Below are 18723 nucleotides of genomic sequence, written 5' to 3' on the forward strand. Positions count from 1 at the left end.
TTAAATGAATAAAGTTCCCTCTCCTCCTCAAAACTATTTGTAAATTTCTTTCCAACTTTGTGCAGATTTAATGCATTTGACCTGCTCCATCTAGCTTTTCTTCAATATATTATAGAATACAGTGCTGCCAATTTGATGATGAGATGATAATTTCTGCAGCAAAAATGATCCCTGGACATTAACTGCATCAGCTGTGAGTCATGAAGATGATCAGAACCTCAATATGACCTAGGATAAACAACACCTTGCGTACAGAGTCATAATCTATACAGCTCAAAAACAAACAACTCGCCAAATGTTGGAGCAGCTGCATTGACACACGTTATAATCATGACGATGCACGTTCACGCCTGAGGATACTCCATAGCATATACAACGTACCCAACCGCTTGTACAGCACGTATGTACAATTGTACCAACAGATGCGTGGTGGTTTGACAAGCCAAGACTAGGCATGGCTCCATGTATGAAGAGTGCTCCAGACAAAAATGATGGTTAACGGATGGAGTCGTCATGGCGATATGATGATGGAGGAGTGGGAGAAGTGCTCAACATGTTGAAGGGTTGAAGTCTGCTTCAGGATACCTTTCTTTACATCAGAAAATAAAAGTCCAACTCAAAATATGGCATGGATCGTGTCTACTGTATCATCATGATATCTAAACTTTATACTGTATAAAAACTGTATTATGGCATGGATCGTGTCTAACCATAGAAGTGTCTACTGTATCATCCTAAAGCCTTTAACCAGTACTTTGAGTGCTGGTTGGCACAGTGAACACCCCCCCCCCCCCCCCCATAGCATTGTACACACCGTCCAAAGTCCCAGGAAACACATTAAGGGTTAAGCTCAAGCTAGCAACAGGTGCAGGAAGAAATAAGTGAAGAGTTTCATTGCAAAATGATCTAAGCACCATTTTTAAACAAATTTAAAAGTAAGTCCATCATCTCATCGCATAGAGCAAAATAAAACCACTCTAATGATGCCTCACTTGTACCTGAGCAAGGAATATTCTGGAAGTTATGATTACAAATATCCCATATTTTCTCATTATTTTCTTTGTTGCTTTTTTTTAGCACCTTTGCTTGTAAATATCTCAATTTAACAAGCAAGGAGTTACATTGTTTTGTGATCAAACTCTTCAAGTGTTCCTCCAGATCTTGTTACTTTTCTTTACTTTGAATGCTGGCATCACGTTCTGGTCCTTCACCATGACAACAACATGTACTTAGTGCACTGAAGAGTTAACAAGATATGAAAGGGAATAGAATGCTGGGATGCTGTCTACCTCATCAACCAAAAGTTCATATTAACATTGTTTACATTCAATTTGGGACCCTAAATTAAGTCCAGCACATGATGGTTTTCACCATTCAGGAAGGTAACTCACTGCATAGACAAAATTTGAGGAAGCAAAACAATATACCCAGGTATGGAGAGATACGAGTTATTGCACATTGAGAAATGCCCACTGTGACATACAATTTGTAGCTTAGTTTAAAAAGGATTCTAGAGGCAGTATTGCTGTTCATATTAAAATGATGGAGCAGATCCTATTCAAATGATTGGTTTGAGAGTGTCCATGTGACAAGGCATTCATTTTACCTATGAAACACATACATGTACATGTATTTTTTTCCTGTAATCAGTCATTAGTCAAGCACAATGTATAATAACTGGTCAATAGCACTGTCACCTCGTGACGGTGACCAGGCGAGATTTCATTGGTTTATTTACTCGTAATGAGGGTGATTTATCAAACGACAAGGATTTGCTTCATCTTTTTATAAGGCAAATACACATCATTTTGCTTGGACATTAGTATAATTACCAGTACTTGCACCTTCAAAATAGTCCAAACACCCTCGGCTATCACCTGCATTATGTTAGACTGGTCCAAAGGTTCTTGCTTATGCCGTCACTGATTTGTATCATATATAATATCACTCTATGATTAAAAGTAATCCATGTAAATTTGAACTGTACAGTAAAATAAAATATGATATGTAAGAGCACACAACTGCAACTTTGTGCATACAACAGTTCAATTCTACTACATCATTATCTTGTGTGAGTACTACATGTAGAACCACAGCCATGTGCTTTTCTACAACATGATTCTACTGTAGATACAACTCATATGTCCCAAAGTACTAAATGGATGACCAGAACTCTTGATACAAAATAGAAAAATAGAAAATGAGTTTTAATTTTTAGTACAAAGTTTCGAAGAAACACAGAAATACTCGACCCAATGTGAATACCTGTACTGTGAAATCAGAAGGCACTAGGTAGTGACATTACATTTAGATCAAAGCTGGTTTGGGAGTCAAAAGTTTACGGATAAAAATTCTTGAATTTACAAATGACCAATAAAATGCACCTTTTTAGAAAACATCTCCACGTCATGTAGTGACATAAGCGATGAAAGCAAACCTACAGTCAAATCTTTGAGAACTACAGGTTGTCTTACCAGCCTTGTCACATACATAAAGGTATTTTTGGAACGTAACCTTAAACTTCAATGGAGCAAAAATAATAGATACAAACAAAAATTGACAATTCAAATATGACAATAAAACTAGCAATAACAATTCATAATACTCATCATTATGCTCAAAATCATAATAAAAAAGAACTGCAGTTTAATCTTTTTCTGTTCTCACACTTGATTCTTTATCTTTTTCAGGGATTCAAACAAAATATCCATCAGTGCCACTTGTGTAATAAATGTCAGAATCAGTCCTTTGGAAGGCACATTTTAAAGCTGTTATTCCCTTGGTTGCTTACTGACAAGCATTCATCGCTTTCTTAGCGGTCACATAAGGCTCAAACAAATCCATTCAGAATGTCAGAACACAGTCGGTATCCTGAGCAATTTTGCACACACACACACACACACAAAAGGAAAATCAGGCACTTGGCAATGTTGGTCTTCCGCAGCCGCCATGAATTTCACAAATCTTGATCACAATAAGTAGTTCTAAACAGGCCTCTGCCTGTTTCACAAAGTCGGCATTTGACTGGAGATGAGAGTGAGGTAGCTTATGGCATTGGCGGATCCAGAGGGGGGCACACCGGGCGCACCCCCCTCTCTTTATTTGTTGTTACGATAAAAGAAATAAAAAGAAAAAATTGGGCCACATGCCTCCCCCCCCCCCCCCCCACCCAATTTTGTAAAGGCGCCTCCCCTTCACAGAATTCCTGGATCCGCCCCTGCTTGGCGTGATCAAAAGATGTATGGGATGAGAGCCTTTCTCTCTGGAGGATAGCTGTCAAACTTCTTCTTGTACCTGTACAATGAGAGAGAAAAACAAAATGATGGCACAAAGACACATAAGCAAACATTGAAACACTGATGAATCATCCCTGCTTATCAAGCTTAATTTGTACATTTTTAGCACATCTGCTGGCACACTCTCTTGGCAGATTGACAATGAGGTCCTGGTGCCTACTTTAGAGTGTAAATGACAATGGTAGGAATTATGTAACACTTCTTATCCCTATTGTAACTGAGTCAGACTGTAAATTTAGTTGTCTCAGACTTAAATCAAGGTCAAGCTTTGGGGATTAGCCAAACACTCTTTAGTTAGTGTTGTTGGTGCATGGGAATATAAAAGAGTTAATGAAAATGAGGCCCGGTAAACGCAGCCTAAAATCATTTATTATTCTTCATTAACCAGTTCCATACTGAATTGTGAAATGCCCATAGAATTATTAAGCAAGCCACTAGGTTCCCATACGGAACAGGTTAATACTTTTGCTTGTTTCTGCTGAATCTTTGGCATGTCGAAATACTTTCTTTTAGAAGCAATTAACTAACACAAACACATATAAACATACAAAAACAGACCCCCATAACCCATAGAGGCCGAGTCCTGAGTACACTCGGGCAAGTGTCTATGGGAAATGCGTGTTGTAGTAAAATCAAACCATCCTCAACAGGTTAATAGAAATACATGTATGTCTTTGCAAAATGAGTGTCTTTCCCATGTGTTGTAACAATTCTTTTTCAGCACTGGTACTTTAAGTATCTGTAGTTCCTCTCATAATTAGCCCTGTACTCCCTGACTGAAGCAATATGGTAGAGTCTGTGTAAGGACATTCAAAACTTTCTCATAATACACATTGCATTATACAGGAGATAAAGTTGGATACCTCTATAAATTTTAGATTTCAGCTCTTTTAACCCATGGAGGATGAGCTGATTTTGTAATTACATGCATTTCCCATAGACACATGCCCCAGTATACCCAGGACTTGTCTTCAACATGTTAAAAACAAAACCAAAAACAATGTAGCTGAAATTGTGTGTGAATGGACAGACATTCAAACCTGGATCATCATGAATACTGTGCATCTATCTATTGGATGTAATTGTTCTGACCACACCATTAATATCCCCCACTGTTGGTGTGGTTGCGAATGACTGGTAATACTGGCAATGAGCCTTACAGGTGTGAATAGTTTTGTATCAGTGGCTTCCACACTTGATAAACCCTCACTATGCTTTGTGTGACCATTGGCTTAAAAGTCTGGAAATAAAGAATGCAGATTAGGTACCTAATCCCTCTAATCCATCTAATCCCCACTAAGTCACCTTAGCCTTCCTGTTTAAAGACCTAGAATGAGGCACATTTGCTATACCTGAGTGGGCTTGCTACCTATTCAACTAGGTGAGCCTGTTGAGGATGGGCTGATTTTGCTACAACACGCATTTCCCATACACTCTTGCCCAAGTATACTCAGGACTCATCCTCAACGGGTCAAGTTTGGAGAGATTACTGAATGCTGATGAAACAGTTCAGCAAGTTAACCTGTTGAGGACAAGTCCTGAGTATACTCGGGTAAGTGTCTACGGGAAATGCGTGTTGTAGCAAAATCAAACCGTCCTCAAAAGGTTAAGCTATTAACCCGTTGAAGACGAGTCCCAAGAATACTGGGGCAGGGTGTCTATGGGAAATATGTGTTGTAGCAAAAATCAGCCCGTCCTCAACGGGTTAAAGCTAACTGCACAAACAGTTAGTCAAACTCTATACTTTTTTCATTACTTTTAACCCTATTCTAACTGGGCTATTTGAGACCAAGTTTTTACTGAGGGGGGGTCAATTTGATCCCCCCTTCAGATCTTGGCCGCCGATCGCACGATCGGCGCGAAATTTTGCCTGAAGATAGAGCTGGATGTCAACTACAAGATTACATCGTCATACAGTAGAAAAATATTGCCTTTCTATTTTTAATAAATTAATTATGCAAATTTGTGCATGAAATCATATTTTCACCTATTACTCCATTAAAAAGACTGGAGGATTGCTAAATTTTTGTGTCAGAATTCGTGAAGACACATCAAACAATTTTTGTGTAAAAAAAATAGCTGAATTGAAATTAATTTCTTTTGTTTTTTATTGTTTTGTTAATTTCTTATGTATTTTATTGTTTTTTCAACCTTTTGTTTTCTATTGTTTTTTTGCCAAAACTTGTTGCAGGCACTTTTTCAGGCTAATCTACACTAGAATTGATTAATTTCAATGGTTAAAAGTTGAAATAATCTAATTTATATCAATTTAACCAAAAAACACAATTTGCATTGGATTTGCACACGATATCATGAATTTGAGCTGTTTTTTGGTTGACATGCATATGCAAAACATTACGTAACTTCAAAATGGTGTACCCGGACGTCGCAAATTTGGTCTCAAAATATGCGGGAGACTTCAATTAAAAAAGTCGTGAAACGACGCGGCAAAAGCTTTGCGCGTTGCGAAATCGTGGCGCGAAACGTCGAGGGGGGGGGGTCAATTTGACCCCCCCCCCCCCCCCCCCCAGTTAGAATAGGGTTAAACAGTGTGCATGACAGCTTCAGGGCTAAATTCAATGCGGCAAGGAATTGTGTGTTTGATTCTTATTTTGATTCCTTGCCATCAGTGTTGTGACTATCATATCACACCAAAAGTATACTGAATGCAATCATAACTGCCGTGCCCGGCAGTCACACAAAATTGAAAGCCTAAACTTGTCACCAGGCAATCAAATATGATGACTGAAAAAAACCCCCCAAAAAAGTTTTAAAAGCGAAGATCAAGTTTAGACTACAGTAAAAATGTAGGCATAAACTATACTGGGGGAAAGAGTACTGAAGTGGTAGATGTCACCACGACGACGGGAGACGAGAACTCACCACCGGTGGTTGTCCCTGGACCGCGGTATGAACGTGGAGCAACCAAAGACCCACCAGAGGAGACCAGCAGCGGACCAGGTGGCCAGGGCCCACCCCATCCACTCCAAGAGCTCACCCAGGTAGTTGGGGCACGACACCAGCTCAAAGAGACCACCATGGGGGATGTAGTAGCCCCTGCTACCTGCAAAGAGGGGTAGAGATTACATAAACAAACCCCTATTACATTTGTTGTGTAATATGTCTCAGTTGAGTACTGTTTTCTGTCAACAGAAAAATATATCAACACAATTCTTCTAAGGTTACTAGGGAGCTTTAGATTTCTGATGAATGCATTAGCCGTTCTCTCTCCCTGTTTCATGTTGCAAAGTAGCTTTAGATTACATGAGGACGCAACATATAAAAAGTGAAATGACACCCCTATATGATCAGTGCATCAAATAGATCTCTGCATCATGAATTGCGCAGACACAAAAATAGCCCAGAATGTGTAGTGAACTCACACAATGCCAGATATGAATAGACTGATCGTGATAAGCGATTTTGCACATGCAGAGAACAAGTTTTTTTATTCCTCTGGACATTCAGTGTATGTGTTACACAAATCTAAAGCTCTCTACTAATAACACAGGCTCGACCACGTGGATAGTTCTGATAAGGAGTGGAAAGACAAGAAATATGGAAAGTGAAAAGAAAGGTGGAAAGGTACGAGAGGGAGAGGACAGTCTTCACATGTTTGGAATTCTTAGGTATCTTCTCATATTTGTCAATTCCAAACAAGTTAAGAACTTTGTTGTATCAAAGAGAGAGAAACAAAACAGTACACTTCAGGATCAGTACACCTCAGGAAATGAGTTCACATCTTCTCTTCCATGTCCTCATATCCTCATAGATTCAGGAAATTACGGGTATCATATTAGATGAGTTAAATGTTGATGATAGGATAAACATGTGCGCAAATTTAGGAAGGGGACTTCCGAAAACAATCAGACTTTTTTTCAGAGCATCAAACAAGGCGGCAGGTGACACTCCCCTCATACTAATTTTGACCCAGATTTACAAGCCTGGCAATGCATCAACAAAATGTTGTATGGCCCTCTGTAGCACATATGCACCTGTTCATGACAAGGTGTCAATCAATGCTCCTGTCGGGAACACAGCCATCAGAGCTATGTCAAGTTTTGGCAATCAGACCGTGTTTTTGAAGTATTCTGGCACAAGAATCGTCAATTAAATGCCTATTTAAGCCGCAAAAGTCAATTAAACTGTATATACATCAGAGTGGGTTGGCTTGTCTAGCAGAATGAAAAAGAAAAAAGAAAAATCTGAAACATACACACATTCTTGGGCTGATTTAACTTATCAAACTATTATCTCAATATATTTTCATGCCTTCACATATGTTTTTATATCTTACATAACTGTATAATGATCTCTTCTTTTAAAAGAACAGCATATCAGGCAAATCTCTTGAACAGTTACCATGGCTTAAAAAGGGGTTTATACAGTCATCATTGTTGCTTTTACCCTTAATCTGCACTCTCAGATGAGGCAGTGTTAATAATAATCCCTTCCAATAAATGAATACAGACAGTCTACACAAATTTACTACATTAAAAAGGCAAACGCTATTCATATTTATGTAATCGATTGCCAAATGGAATATTGACTGAGATAAAAAAAAATTGCCCAAATGAATACAAAAAGTATCAGCATGTCCACAGCTATTATAGCTTTAATTTGTGATGCTTTTGGCATCCAAATTTAATATGATTATACTGCTCAAGTTTTGGTATTGAGTACCACACACCAGTAAAAAAGACTATTTGTCAAAAAAAAAAAGTTTTAGCCTTCTGAAAGAAAGTATGGCCTACACAAATTGTATTTGAAGGTGCACACAATGCCAATTTGCCTGCCATGCATGCCTATTCAGTGCTATGAAAGTTGGCTCCCAAATGAGCACAAATACCAAAACAGCATTTACTGAAACAACCCAAGAGAGGATGCCCTGGTAGAATAAGAAAGAAGAAAAATAAGAAACAACAAGATTTATATGATTCTAATCACTGCCCTTGAAAACAGTGACAAACGTTCTTTCAAACATCTGTGTTATCTCATTGAAGACATATGCCTATAATTTACTGTATTAAATTCATTAGTGGAAAAATGAGCAAAGAAAATGGGATTTTATCAGGATTCGAACCCGAGACCTCCGGATTGTTAGTGCGGCGCTCTACCGACTGAGCTATAGAAAGCCCTAGTACAGTGTTCGTCCCAGAAACCCTTAATTCTCAATGCTCGAATGGTCAGAAGCTATAGCAGTGTGTATGTGTGTGACACACATGCACACACTTGAACCTGACATAAGTCTGAAGGATAATTCAACTTGGGGATAAACGCAAGGGATCACCAAAGTGATGCAGCTTTTTGAGTGAAGTAACAAATGCAAACAGAAGGAAAGTGACCAGAAATTAATATCATTTCTTTCAACTGAATCCCATTTTCTTTGCTTATTTTTCCACTAATAAATTATAGTATTTTCTGGTCAGTTTCCTTCTGTTTGCGTTTGTAATTTACTGTAACATGTATTTCTCAAAGAAACCTGCCGGAGTATTATGCATTGTTGGGACTGGTCTTCAAATGGTTAACATCCGACATTCTAGCAGCATCTGTTCATCCCCCGTTACCCACCTGATTGAGATCTCAAACTTCGGAGTTTCCAGTCTGCCCACCTGTTGGTGATGAAACCGACAACGTAGAACAGCACGCCAAGGATGAAACGAGGATCACTGAGCAAGAGGACAAGGAGTGGGGAGGGATGGGTGGGAGAGAGATATTTACCTTACAAAGGAATGGGAGTTTGTCAAGGAAGTACAAGACAAAGAAAAATGTGTATATATGTACAAATGTATAGGCAATCAAAATCTGCTCCTACATGAATACAATACACATATATTAGTAGTCACAAAGCACCCATGGTAAAAAAAAACAACAACAACAACAACAACTTGGTATTCATGTAGGAGCAAGCCTTTTAGGAAATTAAAGGAAAAATTGGAACTGAGATTCTATTTCGTCTCCTTTTATGCTGTTCAATAATACTGTACCTGGATGTTCAGATATCACTCAACACTACTCATGACAAAATGACCAAAGCAGTTACGCAAGTTCGTTACAATACAAGGCAAAAATTATGTGAATTGTTTGCACAAGTAGAAGGTACATGTAGAAGCCTCACTACTGCTGTTCCAAAGCCTACATTATATGGTCGTTGCATTCCTAGACAACAGAACATACCACAAAGTTTTTTCATCTGCTCATTTGTTCCCATTCAAAATGGCAATCTCTCCTTTTAGTGCTGCTACCCAACCCTCTGCTTTCTCATACATATTCATAAGCAATATAATGAGAGAAACATCGTAACATAATAGGTAGCCACTGCAGATGCTCATTTACTGCAAAAATTGCCATCAACCCTTTTAACCCATTGAGGACGGGCTGATTTTGCTACAACACACGCATTTTCCATAGACACTTGCCTGAGTATACTTGGGACTCGTCCTCAACAGGTTTAAATAAAGTATCTGCCTATAACCATACTATCATGATTAAAATTGAACTTTGGTGCAAAACAAAATAGTTACCCTCAACTGATGACAATCAGATTTTAGCACATAGTGTTTCATATATTGCCTCTCGCGGTTCCAACGGACCGAGCACTAGCAAAAGTAAGGCCAAAATACAACAGACAGCTTCGGATGAAAGTTTACTTACTAGTAATAATTTGAACTGTACTTTGCCGAACCAACCCAGTCAGCGTTGACAAAGCTGAAGATGAGATTTGGGAACAGTCCTCCAAGGGTTATCCTATGCAGTGTGCAAAGCAGGAATGAAAACAAAGAAATGTCATTACAATGACCTCCTGAATCCACTATGATCACTATTCTAATCACAGAATCTTGAATATTACAATGTTACAATATCAGCCTCAAGCCAGTAGTGTCTATAAACATTTATGCAATAGGAATATAACAAAAACATCATTATTAATGATGCACTGAAATCCATGACTCCAAAAAATAATTTTTCAGACACAACATTTACATTAAATGTAGTTGGTGTGTGCCAGCATACCAGTTAGTTCCAGATGATGATTGGGGGAGCTGTCTTTATTTCTGTCATACAGTGCATGGGTAGTTGCTTTCTAGTGGTAGGTAATACACACATTATACTGTAAAACACGATATATTCGCAGCATGAATTTTTCGCGAATTGGAGCCGACAGCCTTTTTTGCGGCATGAAATTTTCGCGAACTGCCACTGGCATTCAATGCATATAGTGTAGACAAGAACTTTCGCGTGCATTTTAATTTCGTGAATATTGGCGCTCGCGAAATTCGCGAAATTAAAATGCACGCTAACATTCCTCGTTTTACAGTACATACAATATACTCAACTGTATTTTACGTGTCAGAAACAGCACTCAGCTTTATCTGGGGAAATTGGTAGGACTGGGTCTTCTAGTTGGAAATAGCCTTTAAATCGTTCTCCTGACATATTTACTAAGTTAACCAACTACAATGTACTTCAGTACTATTTTGCACCATCAAGGGGAACACACACAACTTACTAAATATTGAGACAGGGGCATATTACCAGGACTTCAAGGCACATACCTGTAGACTCGGAGGTGCTAATAGTCGAATGCATACACGGGCGCATGGCGCAAGTTTCCTATAGAGACCTATGCTATTGATTCCTCTTTAGCGCTTACGCTTTGACCGATTTCCATGAGTCCGAAGAAGTCTGATCCACTGTAGTCCGTGGAGCGATCACAGTTTGGCTCATGATTCGGCCGATGATGACAGCTTTAGCAAACTTCTTCTGTGACGTCATACTTAAAGAAGCATGCACCCTGCATGCACCCTGGCATCACTACAGAGTGCATGATGCGCAGAGAAGACAATGAAGGCAACGTTACCTAGCAACGCCTACGCGCTTTACTCTTGATGACAGCTCAACTTCAGCAATCTTCGTATCAATGCTAATGGTGAATGGCACTATCATCCAACAGCGCCCCCGCCACTACCGGGTCTACACACCTTTAAAAATTGAAGACATTATAAGAGGGCAAGCTCAGGTCATCCACTGAAGTTCTGTTCAATAAAAGAATCCTAAAGTCACTTTCTAAAGGTAGACTTCATTATACAGGGTGACTGTTTTGGTGGATGAATTCTTAACTAAATGTCTCACCACAGAGGAACTTTGGCCTTGCTGTATTTCATTATCCAGGGATGGATGAAACCACGGTGGACGTAGTGTGCCATGAACAGACAGAGGAAGACCAAGTTGACCGCATCAGTGACATTGCCATAGAGAAAGAAGACCTTCAGTGGGATGAGAGGGATCGGAATATACTGACCAGTCATTGTCACTTTATGAGGAAATGCAAAGGTGGATTGCCAGACGTTTCCAGTTAAACGTCCCCACAAAAATAGCAATGTCCATGAAGTTAACACATTGTTGGCAATGTTAACAGTTCTAATGCTCCTTTTTATGTTTCCTTGCACAGGAAATCCAAGTAAGTTTTCTACTGATATATTATACCAAAGTATTTTTCATAACAGAACACTATGAAAGAGCTCTAGACTCTGTTGGTGCTTGTAAGTACTGACACATTATGATGTCAGCCTCCTGAATCTGAATCCTTCTTCAAGTTTGTACATTTTCTCGCACTATAATCAAATGATACATGTATGTTCTCTATTCATTAATCACGTTACCCATGGAATACATCGTTACAGGTACTTCATTGATCATAATTGCTAGAAATTTATATTTACAGTGTTTTGCTGTACTAACATTACATGTATGTACATCCTGCAACATACATTTGTATGTCTTTTTTCACACTATGACTCTACAAAATCAATTTTATGGTGAGTTTTGAATTGATGTAACTCAGTCAATACTTGACTACATTATTCCCCTTTGGTGAGCTGGGCCAGGTAAGATTTCAAGACTCCTAAATACAGGGGTGGTATTCTGAGACTGTTTTATCTCTGTTGAATTAAAGGCTGTATTAAAGTCTGTTGTTACTGTATTTTATCTCACGCTCTCTTTTCCTGCACATACCACTGTCATATTTGTGAACACATCACAGAATGAGCACTTGTTAAAATGCGCATATTGTTGTATACAATTGTAGTTAAGCAAGGCGCATTCTGCCCAACAGGGAGCAATCTTATTTGGTTAAAGGGATGGTACAATATTGGTGGAGATGAGAATTGGGCTTTTAACTTTTTGGGATCTACCAAGAAAACACTTATGATATAGTACAGAGCATACCATTTTAAGACAAATTCAAAGTTTATTTGATGAAAATCGGGTTTGGAATGACTGAAACATCCAAAAACAAAGTAAAACAAAGCGATCGTAATAAAGTGTGGGTCCCACATTTTATTAGAATCACTCTTTTTTGGATATCTCAGCCATTTCAAAACCAATTTTCATCAAATAAACGTTGAATTCCTCATAGAATTACATGTTCTTTCATATTTAATAAGGGGTTTCTCATTATCTCGCCAAATAATGTTAGAAACCTGACATTAGGTGTCAACAAAAACTGTACGATCCCTTTAAAATGAACAGGGAGCAATCTTATTTGGTTAAAATGTCTCAGATGCCACAAGGATTGGAACAATCATCCCCCAGCATTCCCACTGACTCCCACTGATCAGTTACTAGCCATCCCCTTTAAAATGTCTCAGATGCTACATCTGACAATATTTCTTATTAGATATGATTATTACAGTGGGCGTGGTTTTCACGACTTGCAACACAGTTTAAAACACTTCTGAAAATACCGATTTAAAACTGTTTCAGCGGTGTTGTAACTCACAGACTTACAACAGAAGTTACAACAGTTAAAATGGTGTTCAAAATACCACCAAAAGTATCCTGACACTTGTAAAATTACTGATATAATGTAGCTACTATCTTACCAGTGGGAATAATATGCACCCAGGAGGGCCATCGGAGAGAAAATGTCCAAACCTCTGAGGAATGAACAGTCCTTTTGGCTCAGCTTTTTTCTTGGTCTAGGGGATCGAAAGACAAAACCATTGGTAAAATGAAGATCAATTTCTACAAGAAATGCAGTGACAAATCCTGGTATGACTGAGATATCGATCATCAATGTCTTTAATGTTTGACACAAAGTATTAACAATATATCTATTTACTGTAGGTATGGGTTTACTGTCAGTAAAATTGAACATTCCACCAGATGAAAAATGATTTATATTAATGCATCAATGCAAGCAATTTTAATATTGAGAAATGCATGACAAAGTTTTGAATGTTTGAAGAGTCAATTTACACTACTATATATTTAATTCTGTAATTATATGCTATGTAAGTCTTAGTAACATTCCATCCTGCATCATGTAGGATTAAACAGTACCAGGACATACTGGTTATACTGATGCATGTGAGGAATTATAGTGTTATTTTTTTTTTCTAGTTCAAGGCGAAATCATACGTTTTATATATCCACTGTAAAAGAATTGATGGTGTGCTGTGGAATCTATTCAGGTGAAAGATCAGTGTATACTCATCTACAGGCTTTAACTTTTTAGTTTGCGCTTGCTGTTTTAATGCACAACAGGTGTCAAGCGTCATTGTATTACATGTGCAATCATTACACACCACTTTTTGATTGGGCATCATTTATGATCAGATATGATCATACCAGGCCCAATGTACTGAGGTAGTATTCATTTTATTCTACTGAAGACCTCCAAAACCTTTCACGGAACATACACATTGTGAGTGCAAGTTGTGTATGTATGGCAACACTTAACCCTAAAAAGACTGGGCTATTTTGGTAGCTCGAAAGACTGGGGGGGGCCTAAAGGGCCCCCCCTTAAGATCTCGGCCGTGGATTGCGCAATCGCCGCGGAAATTTGCACAGTGGTAGTGTGCGATGTAATCTACAAGATCATATATTCAAATTTTCCAAAATAGTCTTAATTTATTTTATTTTGATTAATTATGCTAATTTATGCGAGAAATCAGACTCTTTGATCTAAATCAGTAAATAAAGCTCCAAAAGTGCTCATTTTTGGTCTAATTATTCTTTGTGGCATTCTTCGCCAATGTACTTGAAAAAAAATTCGGTATCAAAATTAATTTCTTATTTATTTTATTGTTTTATGAATTTCTTATGTATTTCCTTGTTTTTTCGACCTTTTGTTAAACAAAATTTGTGGCAGACACTTTTTGAAGCATAATACTACTAAAACAAATTAATTTTAGCCATTGAGAGTAAAAATGAGCATATTTATATGAACCATGTGAAAAAACTCAATTTGCATTGACTTTGTACACAAAATCACATTTTTGAGCCATTTTCGGTCTCACATGCATGTATAAAAAGTTATGTAACTTCAGAACCGTACCCCCGGGCGTCACAAATTTGGCGTCAAAATGTGTGGGAAACTCGAAAGAAAAAAGTCATAGAGCATCGCGGCGAGAGCATTGCGTGTTGCAGAGTAATCGCACGAAATGTCGGGGGGGGGCCTTTTAGGCCCCCCCCCCCCCCCAGTCTTTTTAGGGTTAAGCCTGCAAATATTATCCAAGATTGACACCAAATAATACTAGGTAAGAGAAGTTTAATCTGCTGGCTGAGAACTTCTGAAAAGGTCCCTAACCATTTATAATCTTAAATACGAAATTTTCACAGCATTTTACACATTATCAGCCTGGTCTCATGACCCATTCCAATTTGGATTTACAGCCCTCTAGAGCTATCTGTGACACTCTTCTAGCCCGTATGAACGATGGGTTTAAGATCTAAGAGGGCGAAATGTGGCCTGCAATATCTTTCATCACCTGCGGAGTTTTGACGCCATCGCCGTCCCCCTCTGAGTCATCGCTCTCCTTCAACTGCACACACGGCGTCTTGTCGCCCCCGGTTACCGTGGCCTGTTGCTTATATTTGGTCGGCTTGTCCTCGTGCTTGCCGTAGGTGGCAGGCTCCCGAAACTGGACTAGAAAAGAGATAAGCGCAAAGACGCCTCCGAATATCACAAAGCCATAGTGGACCCAGAAGTGCGTCCTGTCAACATCAAATGTCCACGGAATGGGCTGTGAAGAAAAGGAAAACACAGTAACGTAAAAAAAAAAAAAAACAAACATACAAACAAACAACAACAAAGTAAACTGCAAAATTATCAACAGCTTCAGTTTGATAATGACATCATTCTCCTTGATTTTTCTAAGGCTTTCAGTCGGGTACCTCACAAGCATCATCTTCTTATCCCATTCATACTGAATTCTGAAATGCCCATAGGAATGATATGCAGGCCAGCAACTTCTTGTATGAAATGGGTTACAAGCTGAAACGCTATATGGAGCCAGAGATCAGCTTCTCTCTTGGTTCCAAGATCTCCTCCAGGGGGAGCCCAATAAGTCCTTTCTGGATCTTGAGGGGAAGAAGAGCAACATCACATTGGGTGTGCCGCAGGGCATCATCTAAGGCCCACTCCTGTTTTTGGTCTACGTGAATTGAAGGACCTCCCAGATGGCACCTCCTCATCCATTCGATTATATACTGTATACTGAATAGGTGGTACCCTCCCTTTACAGAAGAATCAATTCTAAGAATGACATCTAGTCGCAAATGTCAAGGAATGGGAGAGGAAACAGCTCATATTCTTCAATGAAATCTGATGTACAAATGCCCTCCCAGCATTCACAGAAGAGAGCTTAAACTACAGCTGTAAGAAGTGTACGTCTACTTATTTCTTGAGCACTCAACTCCTCTTCAATGTGACGCCCTCACATCAAAGAGCTTCTAACGTTACTCTAGCTAGGATCAAACTAACTGCGACCAGCCCCAACACAAAGCTCCCACAGTATGTGTACGGGGAACACCCGGGGGTTAGTAACTTAGGATTGAACTGGTGGGAGTTCGGTCCACCGGTGAGCTGCTGTGCTAATACGTTAGATTTTTGTGCAGGCTGACTCAATCCACAAACTTCCAACACTTTTGAGCCTTGAGCCTTTAGTTGACAGGTTGAGGTTCCCGGAACGAGACTTGAATTCTAAAGATATTATTTAAATTACAAGAAAATGACAGAATAAACCAAACCAAACAAAGATTTGTTACCTCAAACAACGTGGAGTTGCCTAACCCCATTGTTGATTACAGTCACAGAAAACACCGTTGATTTCTCCGTAGCATCAGCTCCTCAACTGCGACGATCACTCAGCTTAGCTTAGCACTTGCCCCCTGCAAAAAAAGTCTACAGACTAGACGCCCAGTGCAGTGCCCCCACTCAGCTCACTGACTGCACTGTTTGCTCGCTGCTGTCAACGCGACAACTTAGGTTGAAGAATGACACTTTGCACGCAGAATGTAATCCAGTTTATGTTTCTTCGGATGGGTGTTACAATTAAATTAGAAATTACTATTCAAGTCTTTGGCATTTGGCTGTACGTTGTGAGCACTGAACGCAGGATCCCGAGAGGGGGAGGGACATAATAGTCGAGTTTACAAACCCGGCGTTATGCAATATGCGTACGTAGACGTCACGTAGGTCCCTACACATTTTCGTCTTATAATAGTACCTTGTTTATCTCGAATTCACATATATGACAAACAGATCTTCATTTATGATATTTTGGGGGCAAATTATTTTTTAATTTTTTATGGATATCTCAAAATTCAAGAAAGAAAGAAATAAATTGATAATAAAATTAAAACTAAAGATATGAACTTACAACTGCGAAGTAAACGGAATGGGGGAACCGCGGGAGCGTAAGTACAGTATTTATAAATATTCATGTTTTGACTAAATATGCATTATTCATGACAATGAACTTCGTGATCTTTGTCCTTAGCCATGTACTCCCATACCACATCAAGACTTTCTGGCGTTCATTCTTTATGTTGTGACCGCCCAGTTCAAAAACAACAAAAAATCACAGATTACGAATCAGGACCAAAATATGTCAGTTTTTAAGCTTGTCTTTAAATACTCAAGAGAGTAATCTCTTCTCGAACTTCTGTCAAAATCTGAAATTGCACTTTCAGAAGTTTTACTGGACCATAATTATTTTTAGGGACAGGCGCTGCTTTCACTGAGAAAAGAAGACATTGCGACTGATTGAAAAATTGCCCTACATCGACGTAAATAAGCATGATAAAAGAAATAATGGGCGTACGTACTCGAGCAGGATTCGAACCTGAGATCTCCGCCTGATCTCGGGACAGGCGTCATCTCCACCAGACCACCGGGCTCCCGCCCAACAGCAAGTGGTGGTTGATATGGGTGGTTCTAATCCTTCATAGCATGCGGAAAAATGAGCAAAGAAAATGGGATCTTATAGCATGCAGCGGGCACTGGGTATGATTATTGAGATTCATGAATTCAGATGATTCTTCCGTCGAGATATCACTGATCAAATCAGCGCGTATTTACGTCGATGTAGGGCAACATTTCGACGGAAGAATTTCATAAATTTGAACACGTCAATATTACGTCAAAAATAAACACGTCATATTATCGTACGGGGGCAGGACTTAAGTTGCTGGACCTAATCTTTGGAACAATCTCCCACAAGACATTCGACGTGCATCCAGTTTTGCAAATTTTAAATCCAGTCTTAAAACTCACCTTTTTTTGTTTTCCTTGATTAAGATAAACATTCATTTACCCTTTTTGTTAATTATTGTATCTATTATCTTGAGTGTTATATTAGTCATTTTGTTTGTATGTTGTATCTGAATTGTATAGCGCATAGAGAAGCACTATGCGCTTTCAATGTAGTATTATTATTGATTGATTGATTGATTGATTGATTGATTGATTGGTGGATTGAAGAGGTATTTTATCAAAAATCATCCAAACCAGCCCTCAGGCTGATGAATTGCGCACATTTTTTCTATTTTTATTTTTATTTTTTTTTACATAAAACCAGTCTGAATGTTAATTGAAAAGTGTTAAAAATACTATGAAAGATAAATAGATTAAGAAGAATACCGAAAAATCCATCTTGAATATTACACAATAAAATTGGATTTTTTACTAAAAAACAAAAGCAGATATTAAGGACAGGATCTCTACTTATTTTAATGTAATCAATAAACGAATTAAAGATATTATTGTCACAATAATAAGCATGCTATAATTAAAACTTATCAGTCAAAAAAGATATGCATTTACGTTACCACAATCATAATATGATTATCCAATATTATATTTAAAGGGGCTGTACAGTTCTGGTCGAGGTGAGGATTTAGCTTTTAACGTTTTGCGAGATATGAGTCAGAAACCACTCTTAGATGTCCAAGAGCATGCAGTTCTAAGGGGTATCAAAAGTCAGTTATTCGATGAAAATCGGTTTTGAAATGGCTGAGATATCCAAAAACAAGGTGAAACAAAGAGATCCTAATAAAGTTGTGGCATGTCGCCTTTTATTATTAGCACTTTTAGGGATGTATATCTCAGCCATTTGAAAACCAATTTTCATCAAATAAA

General features: G+C 38.6%; 1 protein-coding gene across 1 annotated transcript; it reads right to left on the minus strand.

Moving 5' to 3' along the window:
- Positions 1-3183: 3183 nt before the first annotated feature.
- LOC140234328 (uncharacterized) lies at positions 3184-16622 on the minus strand. Its single transcript, XM_072314388.1, has 8 exons — positions 16350-16622; positions 15071-15325; positions 13181-13276; positions 11430-11563; positions 9951-10043; positions 8868-8965; positions 6180-6360; positions 3184-3294 (listed from the first exon to the last, which is right to left on the minus strand). Exons 1-8 carry the CDS (start codon positions 16377-16379, stop codon positions 3231-3233), a joined length of 951 nt encoding a protein of 316 aa, XP_072170489.1. The 5' UTR covers positions 16380-16622; the 3' UTR covers positions 3184-3230.
- Between the last annotated feature and the right edge of the window lie 2101 nt (positions 16623-18723).

Source organism: Diadema setosum, chromosome 10, assembly GCF_964275005.1.
Source record: "Diadema setosum chromosome 10, eeDiaSeto1, whole genome shotgun sequence".
NCBI lineage: Eukaryota > Metazoa > Echinodermata > Echinoidea > Diadematoida > Diadematidae > Diadema > Diadema setosum.

What these genes read in the sequence shown, in the direction of transcription:
- LOC140234328 (XM_072314388.1), bottom strand. Translation starts at nt 16,379, where the DNA reads ATGGGGTTAGGCAACTCCACGTTGTTTGAG. An exon ending in GGTGCATATTATTCCCACTG is followed by an intron (nt 11,564 to 13,180) that starts GTAAGATAGTAG and finishes ATCCCACTGAAG; the next exon opens with GTCTTCTTTCTCTATGGCAA. An exon ending in AAGGCCAAAGTTCCTCTGTG is followed by an intron (nt 10,044 to 11,429) that starts GTGAGACATTTA and finishes CACACTGCATAG; the next exon opens with GATAACCCTTGGAGGACTGT.